Source organism: Scyliorhinus canicula, chromosome 5 (genome assembly GCF_902713615.1).
Source record: "Scyliorhinus canicula chromosome 5, sScyCan1.1, whole genome shotgun sequence".
NCBI classification, from domain to species: Eukaryota; Metazoa; Chordata; class Chondrichthyes; order Carcharhiniformes; family Scyliorhinidae; genus Scyliorhinus; species Scyliorhinus canicula.
Window position 1 is genome coordinate 149,484,005 of NC_052150.1, and position 15,458 is coordinate 149,499,462.

Consider the following 15,458-nt stretch of genomic DNA (forward strand, 5'->3'; position numbering starts at 1 on the left):
TTATTATTCTCATGCTTTGCAGTTAGGCCTTATGATGATAATGTACATTTATTATTCAACTGTTTCACTCATTCACTTTAGTTCACAGACATTTTTAAAAGATCCTGCTGCAACTTATGCAAACAAAAATAGGGATACGATTACTTTCATCAGCTTGCACACTTCACCGTGTCTTGATTCACTGTTGTGGTACGGGTAAGAAAATGATAATGCAGTAAAGTCCATGCTTAATCAATGCCAATATTTGCTCCACATGGTGCCCAGATAGTCCAGCTAACCTACAGTTTATTGGAGTCTGATTCTGCACAGTAAATAAGGGATGATGTTGGGAAAGTTAGCTCACTTCTGACCACGCCTCTCTTGCAAAATATGTGTTCGATGTTAACTGTTGAGCAATGTTTCAAGTATAAATATCCACTCTAATCTCCAGAAAGCAGTGCTGCCACTAATTGTTGCTTTGGAGCATCAAAGTTTCAGGAATGGAGGCATTTTGCTTGTGGTGGCTATTGTTGGTGTGGCAATGCTTTGTAATCCCAGTAAGGGGGTTGGAGTTTTACAAAGCGGCGATCTATGAACACTCTACAGTCCTGGTACGGAACTTAATCCCTCCCGCACGAGAGGGAGCACTGGAGCTCATGCAGAAAAACCTGGACATCTACCAAGAGCAAGTCCATGAAGCAAGCAAACAGGTAATGCAAATTTCTCATGTTTGGACCGGCCTGTTCAGTACAAAGCATTTGTGGCTACATTAGACGCAGATCGGGTTAGACAAATTAACACCGAGCTTTCCTGCAAGATTTCCCCCAGGGAAAAGGGGCATTCTCAATGTGAGATTTTGACTTTGTAAAATATTTTATGTGAACCACACTTGCATATTGGGGTTTCCCCCATTCAAGCACCAGGGGTGTTTTTTAAAATAATTTTTATTAAGATTTTCACAAAATATAAACAACAAAACCATATTAACAAAACAACCGTGGTAAAAACCCAAGAACACCCACCCAACCACAAAAGCAACTGCAAACAAAAAAACCCAAAAAAAACCACCCAAACAACAAAAGGGAAAGAGATAACACCCGCCACATCCCACAAACCCATGTACACAGTTCTCCCTCCCACAGAACCAAACCCCCCCCCACTCCCCCCGGGTTGCTGCTGCTGCCGGCCTATTTCCCTACCGTTCCGCCAGGAAGTCTAGGAAAGGCTGCCACCGCCTAAAGAACCCTTGTACTGATCCCCTCAGGGCAAATTTCACCTTCTCCAATTTAATGAACCCCGCCATATCATTCATCCAGGCCTCCACGCTTGGGGGCCTCGCATCCTTCCATTGAAGCAAGATCCTCCGCCGGGCTACTAGGGACGCAAAGGCCAGAACACCGGCCTCTTTCGCCTCCTGCACTCCCGGCTCCTCTGCAACTCCAAAAATTGCGAGTCCCCAGCCTGGCTTGACCCTGGATCTCACCACCCTGACACCGTCCTTGCTACCCCCTTCCAAAACTCCCCCAGCGTTGGGCATGCCCACAACATATGGGCGTGGTTCACTGGGCTCCCCGAGCACCTAGCACACCTGTCTTCGCCCCCGAAAAACCTACTCATCCTCGTCCCAGTCATGTGGGCCCGGTGCAGCACCTTGAACTGTATAAGGCTAAGCCTCACACAGGAAGTGGAGGAATTCACTCTCTCCAGGGCATCCGCCCATGTCCCCTCCTCAATCTCCTCACCCAGCTCATCTTCCCATTTCCCCTTCAGTTCCTCCACCGAGGCCTCGTCTACCTCCTGCATTACCCAGTATGTGCCCGAAATCCTCCCTCCTCCAACCCACACCCCCGAGAGCACCCTGTCCCGTATCCCCTGTGGGGGCAGCAAGGGGAACCCCTCCACCTGTCACCTGGCAAACGCCCTAACCTGCATGTACCTAAACATGTTCCCCGGGGGAGCCCAAACTTCCCCTCTAACTCCCCCAAGCTCGCGAACCTCCCCTCCACAAACAGGTCCCTCAAGCTCCTAACTCCTACCCTGTGCCAGCCCAGAAATCCGCCATCAATGCTCCCTGGGACAAACCGATGGTTCCACCATATCGGGGCCTCCGTCGAGCCCCCCACTTCTCCCCTATGCCGTCTCCATTGCCCCCAAATTTTGAGGGTAACCGCCACCACCGGGCTCGTGGTATACCTCGTTGGAGGGAGCGGCAACGACGCCGTTACCAGCGCCTCCAGGCTCGTGCCCACACAGGACGCCATCTCCATCCTCTTCCATGCTGCCCCTTCCCCGTCCATTACCAACTTATGCACCATCGCTGCGTTGGCAGCTCAATAGTACCCACAGAGGTTGGGCAACGCCAGCCCCCCCCTATCCCTGCCCCGTTCCAGGAACACTCTTCTCACCCTCGGAGTCCCATGCGCCCACACAAATCCCGTAATACTCCTGTTGACCCTCCTAAAAAAGGCCTTCGGGATAAGGATGGGGAGGCACTAGAACAGGAACAAAATCCTCGGGAGCACCGTCATCTTAATGGACTGCACCCTCCCCGCCAGTGACAGCAGTAACATATCCCACCTTTTGAACTCCTCCTCCATCTGCTCCACCAACCTTGTGAGGTTGAGCTTGTGCAGGGCCCCCCAGCTCCCAGCCACCTGGACTCCTAGGTACCTGAAGCTCTTCCCTGCCTGCTTCAGTGGGAGCCTACCAATCCCCTCCTCTTGATCCCCCGGATGCACCACGAACAACTCGCTCTTGCCCAGGTTCAGCTTGTACCCAGAGAAGCCCCCGAATTCACTAAGAATCCTCATCACCTGCGGCATCCCCCCAACCGGGTCCGCCACATACAGCAACAGGTCGTCCGCATACAGCGACACTCGATGCTCCTCCCCACCCCGCACCAGACCCCTCCAGTTCCCTAACTCCCTCAATGCCATGGCCAGGGGCTCAATTGCCAATGCAAAGAGCAAGGGGGAAAGGGGACACCCCTGTCTCGTCCCCCGGTACAGCCGAAAGTACTCCGACCTCCTCCTATTCGTGGCTACACTGGCTATCGGGGCCTCATAGAGCAACCTCACCCAACGGCCAAACCCCTCCCCAAACTCAAACCTCTCCAACACCTCCCACAGATACCCCCACTCAACCCTATCAAAGGCCTTCTCCGCATCTAATGCCACCACTATCTCCGCCTCGCCTTCCACAGCCGGCATCATAAGAACGTTGAGGAGCCTTCGTACGTTTGTATTCAACTGCCTTCCCTTCTCAAATCCCGTCTGGTCCTCTTGAATGACCCCGGGCACGCAATCCTCTATTCTTGTGGCTAGGATCTTTGCCAGCAGCTTGGCGTCTACATTTAGCAGCGAGATCGGCCTTTATGACCCACACTGCAGAGGGTCCTTGTCCCGCTTCAGGATCAAGGAAATCAGCGCCCGTGACATAGTTGGGGGCAAAGCCCCCCTCTCCCTTGCCTTGTTAAAGGTCCGGACCAACAGGGGGCCCAACAGGTCCGCGTACCTTTTATAAAATTCCACCAGAAACCCATCCGGTCCCGGCGCCTTCCCCGACTGCATGCTCCCTATCCCTTTAACCAACTCCTCCAGCTCGATCGGCGCCCCCAGTCCCTCCACCTGCCCCTCCTCCACCCTCGGAAATCGCAGCTTGTCCAAGAAGCGCCCCATTCCACCCCCCTCCACCGGGGGTTCAGACCGGTACAGTTCCCCATAGAAGTCCCTGAAGACCCCATTAACATCTACCCCCCTCCGCACCACCATCCCAGCTCTTTCCGTCACTCCCCCAATCTCCCTGGCCGCGTCCCGCTTTCGGAGTTGGTGTGCCAGCATCCTGCTCGCCTTCTCCCCATATTCATACACCGCCCCCTGTGCTTTCCTCCACTGAGCTTCCGCCTTTCTGGTAGTCAATAGGTCGAACCTGGCCTCTCCCCCAGCAATCCCTCCTCCGGAGCCTCCGCATATCTCCTGTCCACCTTCACCATCTCCCCTATCAGTCTCTCCCTCTCCCTCTGCTCCCCCCTCTCCCTATGGGTTCAGATGGAAATCAACTCCCCTCTAGTCACCGCCTTCAATGCCTCCCAGACCGTCCCCACTCGGACCTCCCCATTGTCGTTGGCCTCAAGGTACCTCTCAATACACCCCCGAACCCTCTCGGCCACCTCCTCATCTGCCAGCAGCCCCACCTCCAAGCGCCAGAGCGGACGTTGGTCCCTCTCCTCCCCCAGCCCGAGGTCCACCCAGTGTGGGGCATGATCTGAAATGGCAATGGCGGAGTATTCAACATCCTCCACCCTCAAAACCAGCCCCCTGCTCAGGACAAAAGAATCAATCCTTGAATAGGCCTTATGCACGTGGGAGAAAAATGAGTACTCCCTGACCCTTGGCCTCGCAAACCTCCAGGGATCCACCCCCCCATCTGGTCCATAAATCCCCTCAACACCTTAGCCGCCGCCGGCCTCCTACACGTCCGGGACTTGGATCGATCCAATGGGGGATCCAGCACCGTGTTGAAGTCCCCCCCCATGATCAGGGCCCCCACCTCCAGGTCCGGAATGCGGCACAACATACGCCGCATAAACCCCGCATCGTCCCAATTTGGGCGTAAACATTCACCAACACCACCCGCTCCCCCTGCAGCTTACCACTCACCATCACAAACCTCCCGCCACTGTCAGCCACCACACTTAACGCCTCAAACGTCACCTTCTTCCCCACCAGGATCGCCACCCCCCGACTCTTCTCATCCTGCCCTGAGTGAAATACTTGACCCACCCATCCCTTCCTCAGCCGAACCTGGTCCGCCACTTTCAGGTGTGTCTCTTGGAGCATGGCCACATCCGCCTTCAGCCCCTTCAAGTGCGCAAACACCCGGGCCCGTTTGACTGGCCCATTCAGCCCCCTCACATCGGAGGGCTCCCTGCCCCCCTCCCCTGCCCACCACTGGCCAGCGTCCCCCGCTCTGCCAGTTCCCCACGGCGGCAACTCCCCCCCCCCCCCCAGCACCCCCTGCATCCTCCAGCTCCTTCCTGACCGTTTCAGCAGCAACCCGGTAAACCCCCCCCCCAGGCTAGGACCCCCTCCTAGCCACGCCCCTCCCTTCATAGCACTCCCGTGAGCCAGCTAACTTCTGCTGACCCCGGCGACTCCCGCCCTACCTCCGACTCCTCCCCACGTGGGACTACCCCTCCTCCTTCGTGCCCATCAGTAGGCCCTCCTCCCCCCCACCGCTCTTGCATGGGAAAAAAAAACAGCCAGCAACGGCCCGTGCTTCTCAGCCCCGACCCCGCCCCCACCATCTCACAGCGCGGGAAACCAGAGAAAAGCCTGCGCTTTCGCCCTGCCCAGCCCCGCCTCCTCTAGGGCAACTCCCATTGCCAGTCCCCCCCACCAGCTCCCCGCACTCCCTGTTTACCCCCCTGCCCGAACCCGTCCACCAGACCCATACAAAAAAGACATAACGACATCACCCCACCCACCCTAAAGCCAACCCACATCTTACATTAAACAGAGCAAACACAAGTACATTATCATACAACATCCCCCATCTTAGACCCTCAGTTTGAGTCCAGTTTCTCGGCCTGCACAAAGGCCCACGCCTCCTCCGGGGACTCAAAATAATGGTGCCGGTCCTTGTAGGTGACCCACAGACGCGCCGGCTGCAACATGCCAAACTTCACACTCCGTCTGTGGAGCACCGCCTTCGTCCGGTTAAACCCGGCCCTCCACTTCGCCACCTCCGCACTCCAGTCCTGGAAAATCCGCACCTCCGTGTTCTCCCACTTGCTGCTCCGCTCCTTCTTGGCCCACCGGAGCACGCACTCACGATCCACGAACCGGTGAAACCGCACCAACACCGCCTGCGGCGGCTCATTCTGCTTGGGCCTCCTAGCCAGAATTCTGTGGGCCCCCTCCAACTCCAGGGGCCCCTGGAAGGACCCAGCTCCCATCAGCGAGTTCAGCATAACGACCACATAGGCCGCCAGGTCCGACCCCTCCAGCCCCTCCGTGAGGCCCAGGATCCGCAAATTCTTCCGCCTCGACCGGTTGTCCAGCTCCTCGAACCGCTCCTGCCACCTTTTATGGAGCGCCTCGTGCATCTCCACCTTCCCCGCGACGGCCACGGCCTCATCCTCCCTTTCGGAGGCCTGCTTCTGCAGCTCCCGGATCGCAGCCCCCTGGGCTGTCTGAGTCTCCATCAGCTCTCTGGTGGTAGCCTTCAGCGACTCCAGCAGCTCCACCTTAAGCTCCTGGAAGTAGCGCAGCAGAGTCTCCGGCTGCTCCTGCGCCCACTGCCTCCACTCCTCCGGGCCTCCGCCGGCCGCCATTTTGTTTTTTTTCCCCCGCTTTTCCAGGGGTGCTTCTACCGTTTTTCTTCTTACCCCACTCCTGGTCCGGACCATAGGACCGTAGGGATCGACTCCAGTCCCCTTCCCATGTCGGGATTCGTCGACAAATTTCCGTTGGGGGCCCTGAAAAGAGCCCCAAAGTCCGTTATTCGCGGGAGCTGCCGAACGTGCGGCTTAGCTCCGCATTGCCGCCACCGGAAGTCCAAGCACCAGGGGTTTTGATACAGAATGGAGAGCTGGGCCTTGTTGCTAGTTGAGGAATTTATTGGCAAGGACACCTGGAGAACTCACCTCATATTCTTCAAATAGTGTCATAATGTGTTTCACATCCACCTGAAGGGACCTGGGGTTAATGTCTCACAAGGACTGGTCAACCCGTCTTCAGAACTGCACTGAAGTTACTTTTGATCACCATAGAATGAGTGAGCACAGAACGGTCATTTAGTCCACCATATTCTTTGAAGGATCTTAGAGATCAACACCAGCTTCCCTAGTCTCTCCATAGCACTGAAGTCTTGTATCCCTTGTTCCATTTAAATTAATCTCCTCACCCTCTCTAAGACCTTGTCATCCTTCCTGAAGTGTGATGCCCAGAATACACCACAATATTCCAGCTGGAATCTAACCAATGATTTTAAAATGTTTAATATGACTTCCCTATTTTTTGTATGCTCTGCCTCTATTTATAAAGCCTAGGGTTCAGAATGTCTTTTTAATAGTCTTCTCCATTTGTCCTGCCACCTGCAAAGACTTGTGTATGATTAGAACTGGAACTCCCGGGCTCCAGGACAGTGTAACTGTCCCCAATGATGTGCTGGGGACTGCACATCCCTCCCTGGAGGCTCCCAGGTAAGGGTTGCATAGCATTTGCCTAGGAAGTGCAGACTCTCACTCGGAATCATCTGAAAATGGGGTTTAAATTGCAAATTTTGAATGATTTTGACTGTGTTACATCAATAGTTACCCAGAACAAGTTAGAAGGATTAAAGCCACTTCGAGCTTCTGGATAATTATTGTACAGACCCACACTGATCTCCACACCCCAAGGTTTATCCCCTCTTTCATTGGACAGAGTTGCCCTCGACACTGGACCTCGGGCACTGCCCAGATCTCACCCAGCATGAGTCAAAAGGTCGTAGGACTGGGATTGAAAATAATTTTGGGTAGGAATGTAGGAGCAAAGTGACAATCCTCCATCACCTTCTCTGCCTTAAATGCCATCCCTTGTTCCATCCATATCTTCCTCACTGTTTGCTACATTTCTGAAATTCATTTCATCTGCAAACTTTGAAATTATGCTTCGTACGGAATCGTTACATTGCAGAAGGAGGCCGTTTGGCCCATTGAGTCTGCACTGAAATGAAATTAAATGAAAATTGCTTATTGTCACAAGTAGGCTTCAAATGAAGTTACTGTGAAAAGCCCCTGGTCGCCACATTCTGGCGCCTGTTTGGGGAGGCTGGTACGGGAATTGAACCGTGCTGCTGGCCTGCCTCGGTCTGCTTTAAAAGCCAGCTATTTAGCCCAGTGTGCTAAACCAGCTGGCTCTCCAAACAAGTTTTATGACTTGGTGCCATTCCCATGCCTTTCCCCTGTGCCCTTGCACATTGAATAATCATCGAATGGCTCGATTGAATGTGCTTCCACACATGTCCACGTGGCGCATTCCAGACCCAAACCACCAATTGAGTGAAAAAGCTTTTTCTCACATCATATTTGCTTCTTTGGCAAATCACTTTAAATCTGTGCCCTCTCGTTCTCAATCCTTTTACGAGCTGCAACAGTTTCTCCTTATTTTACTCTGACCAGCACATGATTTTGAAGACCTCTATCAAATCTCCTCTTAGCCTTGTTCTCTCTAAGGAAAACAATCCCAATCTATCCTCACAACTGAAGTTTCTCATCCCTGGAACCATTCTTGTAAACCTCTTCTACACTTTCTCCAGTGTGTTCACATCCTTCCTGTAGTGTGGAGAACTGTACACAACATTCCAGCTGAGGTCATTTACATCAATAAGAACAGTGGTTCCAATACCTTCTTTTATTCCTTCAAGGATATTTAGGGTGGCATGGTGGCACAGTGGTTAGCACTGCTGCCTCACCGACAGGGACCTCCGACTCTGGGTAACAGTGCGTGGAGTTTGCACTTTCTTCCGTGTCTGCGTGAATTTCCTCCGGGTGCTCCAGTTTCCTCCCATAGTCCAAAGATGTGCAGGTTAGGTTAAGGGGTTATTGGGTTAGGGCGGAGGAATGGGCTTGGCTACAGTGCTCTTTCAAAGGGTTGGTGCAGACTGAAGGGGCCGAACATCCTCCATCTGCACTGTAGAGATTCTATCCCTAGTTGCCCTTGAGAAGGTGATGATGAGTCACCTTCTTGAACCACTGCAGTTTTTTTGCTGTAGATATATCTATCATGCTGTTAAGGAGGGAATGCCAGGATTTGGACCCAGCAACAGTGAAGGAATAGTGATATATTTCCAAGTCTGGAAATGATGTTTAAATACATCCGCTCCCCTTGTCTCATAGATGGTAGAGGTCATAGGTTTGGAAAATGCTGTTGTAGGAGGTTTGACAAGTTGCTGCAGTCCATCCAGTAGATAATATACACTGCAGCTACAGTGTAGTACTGTGGGAGGAGTGAGTGTTTAAGGTGGTGGGTGGTGTGATGTTCAAGTAGACAGCTTTGTCCTGGATGGTGTTGAGCTTCCTGAATGTTGTTGAACTCATCCAGGAAGGTGGAGAGTATTTGCACTCCTGACTTGTCCCTTGTAGATGGTGGATAGGCTTTGTGGAGTCAGGAATGAATTGCTCACCACAGAATTTCCAGCTTGCTCTCCTATCCATAGTATTTAAATGGCTGGTCCTGATCAATTTCAGATCAGTGGTAACCTCCACGATGCTGATAGTAGGGGATTCGGAGATGATCATTGCCTGGCACTTGTGGCTTCACAGCACAAGAGTCCCAGGTTTGTGCTGTTAGGTAATTTGGACATTCTTAATTCTCTCTCTGTGTACCAGAACAGGCGCCGGAATGTGGTGACTAGGGGCTTTTCACAATATCAGCATTACAATGTAAACCTACTTGTGAAAATAACGATTATTATTATATTGTGTGGCGTGTATATTACTTGTCAACCCAAGTCTGATGTTGCCCTGGCCTTACTGCATAAGGGGGAAATAGTGGCATAGTGGTATTGTCATAATGCTCTTGGACCCAGGTTTGAATCACACCATAGAAGCCTCTGTCACTGCCCGCTTTCCCACCCTGCTGACTAGGTGCAACACCCCTGCTCCACCATGGTGAGGGGCCACAGGTCTGGCAGGCCCCCAGCTTTCTCCTTGTGTGAACAGTTAATGCACAGTGTGAGACACTCAGACGCGGGCAGCGCAGGGGGTCTGCAGCTGGTGGCCTGTGTGTGCAGGGCGTCTGGCCATGGTGGGCAGTACGGGTGTTGGCATGAGTTGCAGGGTTGGATGAGGGGGCTGCCAGTGGGTGGGGTGCGGTCACCCTCTGGGAGGGTGGGGTGTGAGGGTGTGTGGGACGAGGGGCGTTGCCCATCCAAACTCAGCACTGCCTACTGGTCCATCTAGTGAGGGCCGCATGGGGTGGGGGTGTGTGGGATTGGGATGGTGCCAGAGGCGCAGAGGTGGAAACTCACCCGGGCTGCTCCGATGAGGTTGTGCAACTTTTTCCGGCATTGCTGCGCGGTCCTCGCGATGGGGCCCATGGCACTCAGGGATCTCTGCCAACTGCGCCCAGGCCTGGTTGAGGTCGGTGGGTGGCAGCCCTCTTCCCAAACCAACCCAGGGAACAGGATGTTCCACCTCTCTTCCACGGCATTCAGAGTATCTTGAGCTCTGCATTCGCGAGCCTTGGGGCTGCTCTCCGGGTGGCTGGAATGAGAGTATATGGGAAGGGAATGAATGCTAAAATGCAGCTCCAGCTTGTCAGGCTCTCCAGTGCCAAACCTGACCAGAGCGCATCTGACGCCGCATCGGTTGAAATTGCACTAGTTCCAGGTGGCGTGAGTGTTGGCCAGTTTGCATGTCCTGAATTGCTCCGGGACTGACACCGTCATTAAGATTGTGGAACACCCGCCATTCAGTTCCAGCATCGGCACTTAGTCTCTCAAACAGCGCATCCAGCCTATAGCTGGATGAGGACAGAATGGTGGAACAGTGGGTAGCACTGTTGCTTCACAGCTCCAGGGTCCCTGGTTCGATTCCCGGCTTGGGCCACTGTCTGTGCAGGATCTGCACATTCTCCCTGTGTCTGCGTGGGTTTCCTCCGGATGCTCTGGTTTCCTCCCACAAGTCCTGAAAGACGTGCTGTTAGGTAATTTGGACATTCCGAATTCTCTCTGTGTACCCAAACAGGCGCCGGATTGTGGCGGATCACGGCTTTTCACAGTAACCTCAATGCAGTGTTAACGTCAGCCTATTTGTGACAATAAAGATTCTTATATTATCATAGCCTCCCAAATGGAGAATCTGGCCCGTTGTCTTTTCCTTTTCCACCAATATTCTAAACTTCAAATATTCAGCTTTCTGGAATTGAATCTATGGCCTTTCTAGAGGGCCCACGTGTGTTGAAGGATAATTTACACCTTTTTGTTAAAGAAAAGGGCCAATGCACACTGCAAATGGCCCAATCTCAGTTTAAGTTTGGTTCCATCCTTCGTGACGCACTTGACCATATAGCTGCTTCAGACTGATGTGTAATTAGTATGGAACAGTGCCACGAATGATGGTTATAATAGTTGTTAGTTTGACATGAGCACAAGCTTTGCAAGCACAGTACAACATCAGCATTATCCTGCCAATGTGTAGTGGACTATATTAGCACCATCCTGAAATAACTACTGCAATAGTATTATCCTGACAAACTGATTTTGCAGTTGTACATTTTAGATTTTAGGATTTTTTGAATCATTGTGATCATGCTAATGCATGAAATTATTCTTTTTGATCTCTACTACAGGGAGTTAAGATAATTGTTTTCCCAGAGAATGGTATCCATGGTTTTCCACCTACCAGAGCTACTCTTTATCCATATTTGGAGCCTATTCCAGATCCTGATGTTGTTCAATGGAATCCTTGTCTGCATCCAACGGAATATAGTGACACAGAGGTGAGAACTTTTTGTTTGTTGTTGTTTGTTATTTACAGCACAGAAGGAGGCCATTCAGCCCATTCTGTCTGCAATGGCTCCCAAAAGAGCAACCTAAATAGTCCCATTCTCCATCTCTATCTCTTTAACCCTCTAAATTCATCACTTTCAAATATATATCCAGCTCTCTTTTGAAACCTATGGAATCCACCTCCACCCTTCTCCCAGGCAGCGCATTCCAAACCCCAACAACTCCCTGAGTAAAGAAGTTTCTCCTCATCTCACTCCTAGCTCCCTTGCTGACCATCTTGAAATTGTGACCCCTATTCACTGACATACCAACCAGTAGAAACAGAATATCCTTCTTTACCCTGTCAAAATTGTTCAGAATTTTGAACACCTCAATAAGGTATTATGGCTGCCATCAATTTTCTGACTATTGATGTCAAGCTGACAGATCTGTAGTTTCCTGGGTTATATTTTGCTCCTTTCTCAAACAACGGCGTCACATTTGCAATTCTCCAGTCCCTGGGACTGTTCCTGTGTTCAAAGAAGCCTGGAAAATTTCTGTCAACGGCTCTGCAATATGCTTCCTTACCTCTCTCAGCAATGTAGGATACGTCCCATCTGGGCCTGGTGACCTCTCGACCTGGAGTGCTGCCAGCCTTTTTAGCACCTTTTCTTTATCACTATACTGCTCAGTTGCTCAACACCCACATTTTCAACTGGGCCATTGTCACCATCTTCTAATTTGGTAAAGACAGAAGCAAAGTACTCATTTAGAACCACTGCCAAACCCTCCGATTCAGTGAGCAATTTACCCTGCTCATCCCTTAAAGGTCTCCACTCTATCCTTCACTAATCTTTTACCATCAATATGCTTGAAGAGCTTTTTGCTATTTGTTTTAGCATAGTCTGCAATCTTTTCCTCATACTTTCTCTTGGCCTTCCGTTTTCCAGCTTCGCCTCTCTCCTGCATTTGAAATATTCTTCCTGATTTCTGTTGCTATTATTATTCTGGCATGCATCTTATGCCTCTTTTATTCTACCTTCTTTTGCCCTCACTAGTACTTCTAAAACTAGGCCCATTAGTCAACCCACCCCCCTGTCGTACAAGTTCACATCCACCCCACTGCACTATTTACTCTCTCCGCCAGGAGACTGGTTCCATTTTGGCTCAGATAAAGCCCATCTCATCTAAATAGCTTTCTCCTTTCCCAAAACTGGCTAATTGCCTGGTGTCTAAATGGTGAAGCTCGGCACAGGTAGTATTTATGAGATCACTACCCTGGAGGTCCTACTCCCTAACTCCTGAAACTGGTCCTGCAAGACCTCAAAATTGTCCCTCCCTATGTTGTTGATTCCCACATGAATGACAACCTCTGGTTGTTCATCCTCCCTTTCCAGACGTTTGTCCAGCTGATCCATTATGTCCTGAACCCTTGCAAGCAGGAGGCAACAGACCATACGGGACTAACTACCTCGGCTGCAAGCTAGACTGTTTATCCCTCGAACTATTGAGTCACTCACTCCTACCACCTTTCTAATCTGCTACCAGCCTCCCCCTCTTTTCCCAGAGAAGCCTCAGGCACCAAGGTACAATGGTTTTCCCTCGAGTCATCTAACCCTGACTGCTCACTTCATAGGCATCTAAAATTTAATACTTGTCAGACAACTCCAAGGAATTCTGGGTTCCTTGGACCTGCTGTCTCTTATCCTTTCGACGAATGGTCACCCACTCTCCTGCAATCCCTACACTCCTTGCTTTCCTCCTTGCTTGCCTATCATGATGTAAAGTGATCACCCGCTGATACGACTGTTCCAGAAGCCTCTCTCCCTCTTCCATGGTGAGCAGTAAAGAAAGTCGCTGATCCAAAGCAGCCGCATGTTGTTCAAGGACTGCTACTCTCTGGCACTTCTTGCAGATGTGACTGTCCTGGACGCCTTGTGGATCCAAAACCTCCCACATCTTGCATACCACACACTCCACAAGCTTTCCAAGAGAACCTGCCATCTTTAGTGATCAAGATGTTGCACACTGTAGAGGCTCTGCTGTTTTTAAGCCAGAAACACTTGAGGGGAATACCTGAGGGAACCATTCACCATTTCAAGTCCAGAAAACCAGCTGCTTTCAACACCCTTTACTGAGGAATGAGATTTTTTCAAGAGAAAAGAGTAAAATGGATCCTATTTCATTAATTCTGTTGAAATGAAAAATATATGTATCATAAAATGTGTCAGTGCTTCATTATCTGTTTTATTGTAGGTCCTTTTTCAACTGAGCTGTATGGCAAGAAACAGCAGTATGTACTTGATAGCAAACATGGGGGAAAGAGAAGCCTGTGAGCTCAGTGACCCTAAGTGCCCACCGGATGGAAGATATCAGTTTAACACAAACGTGGTTTTTGATGCTGAAGGCACTCTCATAGCCAAATACCAGAAATGGAAACTTTTCAGATCAGAAATTTATTACAATAAACCTAAGACATTGCAACATGTCATCTTTGATACACCCTTTGCTGGAAAATTTGGCATTTTTACTTGCTTTGATATATTGTTCTATGAGCCCGCAGTAAGTTTAATTGAGCGTTATGGTATAAAACAAATTATATTTCCCACAGCCTGGATGAACAAGTTGCCACTCTTATCCGCAGTACAGTTTCACCAAGCATTTGCTGCTGCGTTTGGTATCAATCTTCTTGTAGCCAATCAGCATCATCCTGAATACAACATGACAGGAAGTGGCATCTACACTCCTTTAAGTTTCCCCTATTACTACAACAAAAAGAGTCGTGAAGGAAAACTTCTTGTGGCCGATGTCCCTATAATTACATCCATCAATAATCACACCTTAGAACAGTCAGATTCCCAGCCATCCACTTTCCTTCAGGAGCAGAAGGGGGCAGTTAAGCAGGAACAAACTGATCTGTTCACAAATTCCACAGTGTCCCACATGAATGGTGCCGGAGATATTTTTCATGCTAAGATGATGTCTGATAATTATACATTCATTTCTTTGACAGGGCTGCAAGGTAACCTGCAAGTCTGTACTAATGCCCTCTGTTGCCATGTAACCTACAAACATGGGAACACACCCACTAATCTGTATGCATTAGGAGCCTATGATGGGCTTCACAGAGTGACTGGTTCACGCTACCTCCAAGTATGTGCCTTAGTGAAGTGTGCAGGTGCTGGTTATGACACCTGTGGACATGGTGTTACAAATGCTACTGACATCATAGACTTTAAATTGTGGGGGAATTTCAGCACACGCTATATTTTTCCAGAAATTCTGGCTAGTGAGATGAAAATTTATCGTGCAGATTGCAAAGGGTGGAGTAAAAATGATTTTTATATGATTAAGAAGGGGATGTCAGAAGGTCTTGTGACTGCAGCACTCTATGGAAGGTGGTACGAGAAAGATAATTTACCTTAACAATAAAAGCAAAATATGGCAGATGCTGGAAATCTGTAATAAAATGTTGAAAAAATCCAGCAGGTCTACCAGCATCAGCAGAGACAGGAACAGAACATTTTAGTCAAATATGATTCTTCTTCAGAATTCCCTTTCTTTGAACTACTTTGTTTTAATTTCTTTTTTTACTTTTTGAAGTCTCTCCATGATTACAGGTCTTTTGCAATTACCCCCCCCCCCCCCCCCCCCCCCCCCCCCCAACCCCCATCCACAGCAAAGTGCAATGATTTTGTTTTACTATGGGTAGGGTAAGGAAGCAGCTGCTGAATGTTTCTCACATAGTGTTTTATAAATTCATCACTGGTTAGGCCAGCATTTATTGCCCATCCCTGGTTGCCCTTCAGAAGGTGGTGGTGAGTTGCCTTCTTGAACCGCTACAGTCACTGTGGTGTAGGTACACCCACTGTGCTGTTAGGGAGGGAGTTCGAGGATGTTTCCTCGGCGATATTTACAAGTCAGGATGGTGAGTGATTTGGAGGGGAACCTCCAGGTGGTGGGGTTTCCAGGTATCTGCTACTCTTGTCCTTCTGGATGGTAGT

At 50.2% G+C, this 15,458-nt stretch overlaps 1 protein-coding gene across 1 annotated transcript; it reads left to right on the plus strand.

Moving 5' to 3' along the window:
* The first annotated feature begins 418 nt into the window (after positions 1-418).
* On the plus strand, positions 419-14,894 carry LOC119966326 (biotinidase-like). The gene is made up of 3 exons (XM_038797807.1): positions 419-689; positions 11,316-11,465; positions 13,711-14,894. The coding sequence occupies exons 1-3, from the start codon at positions 480-482 to the stop codon at positions 14,878-14,880; spliced, it is 1,530 nt and encodes a 509-aa protein (XP_038653735.1). The 5' UTR covers positions 419-479; the 3' UTR covers positions 14,881-14,894.
* Positions 14,895-15,458: the final 564 nt, after the last annotated feature.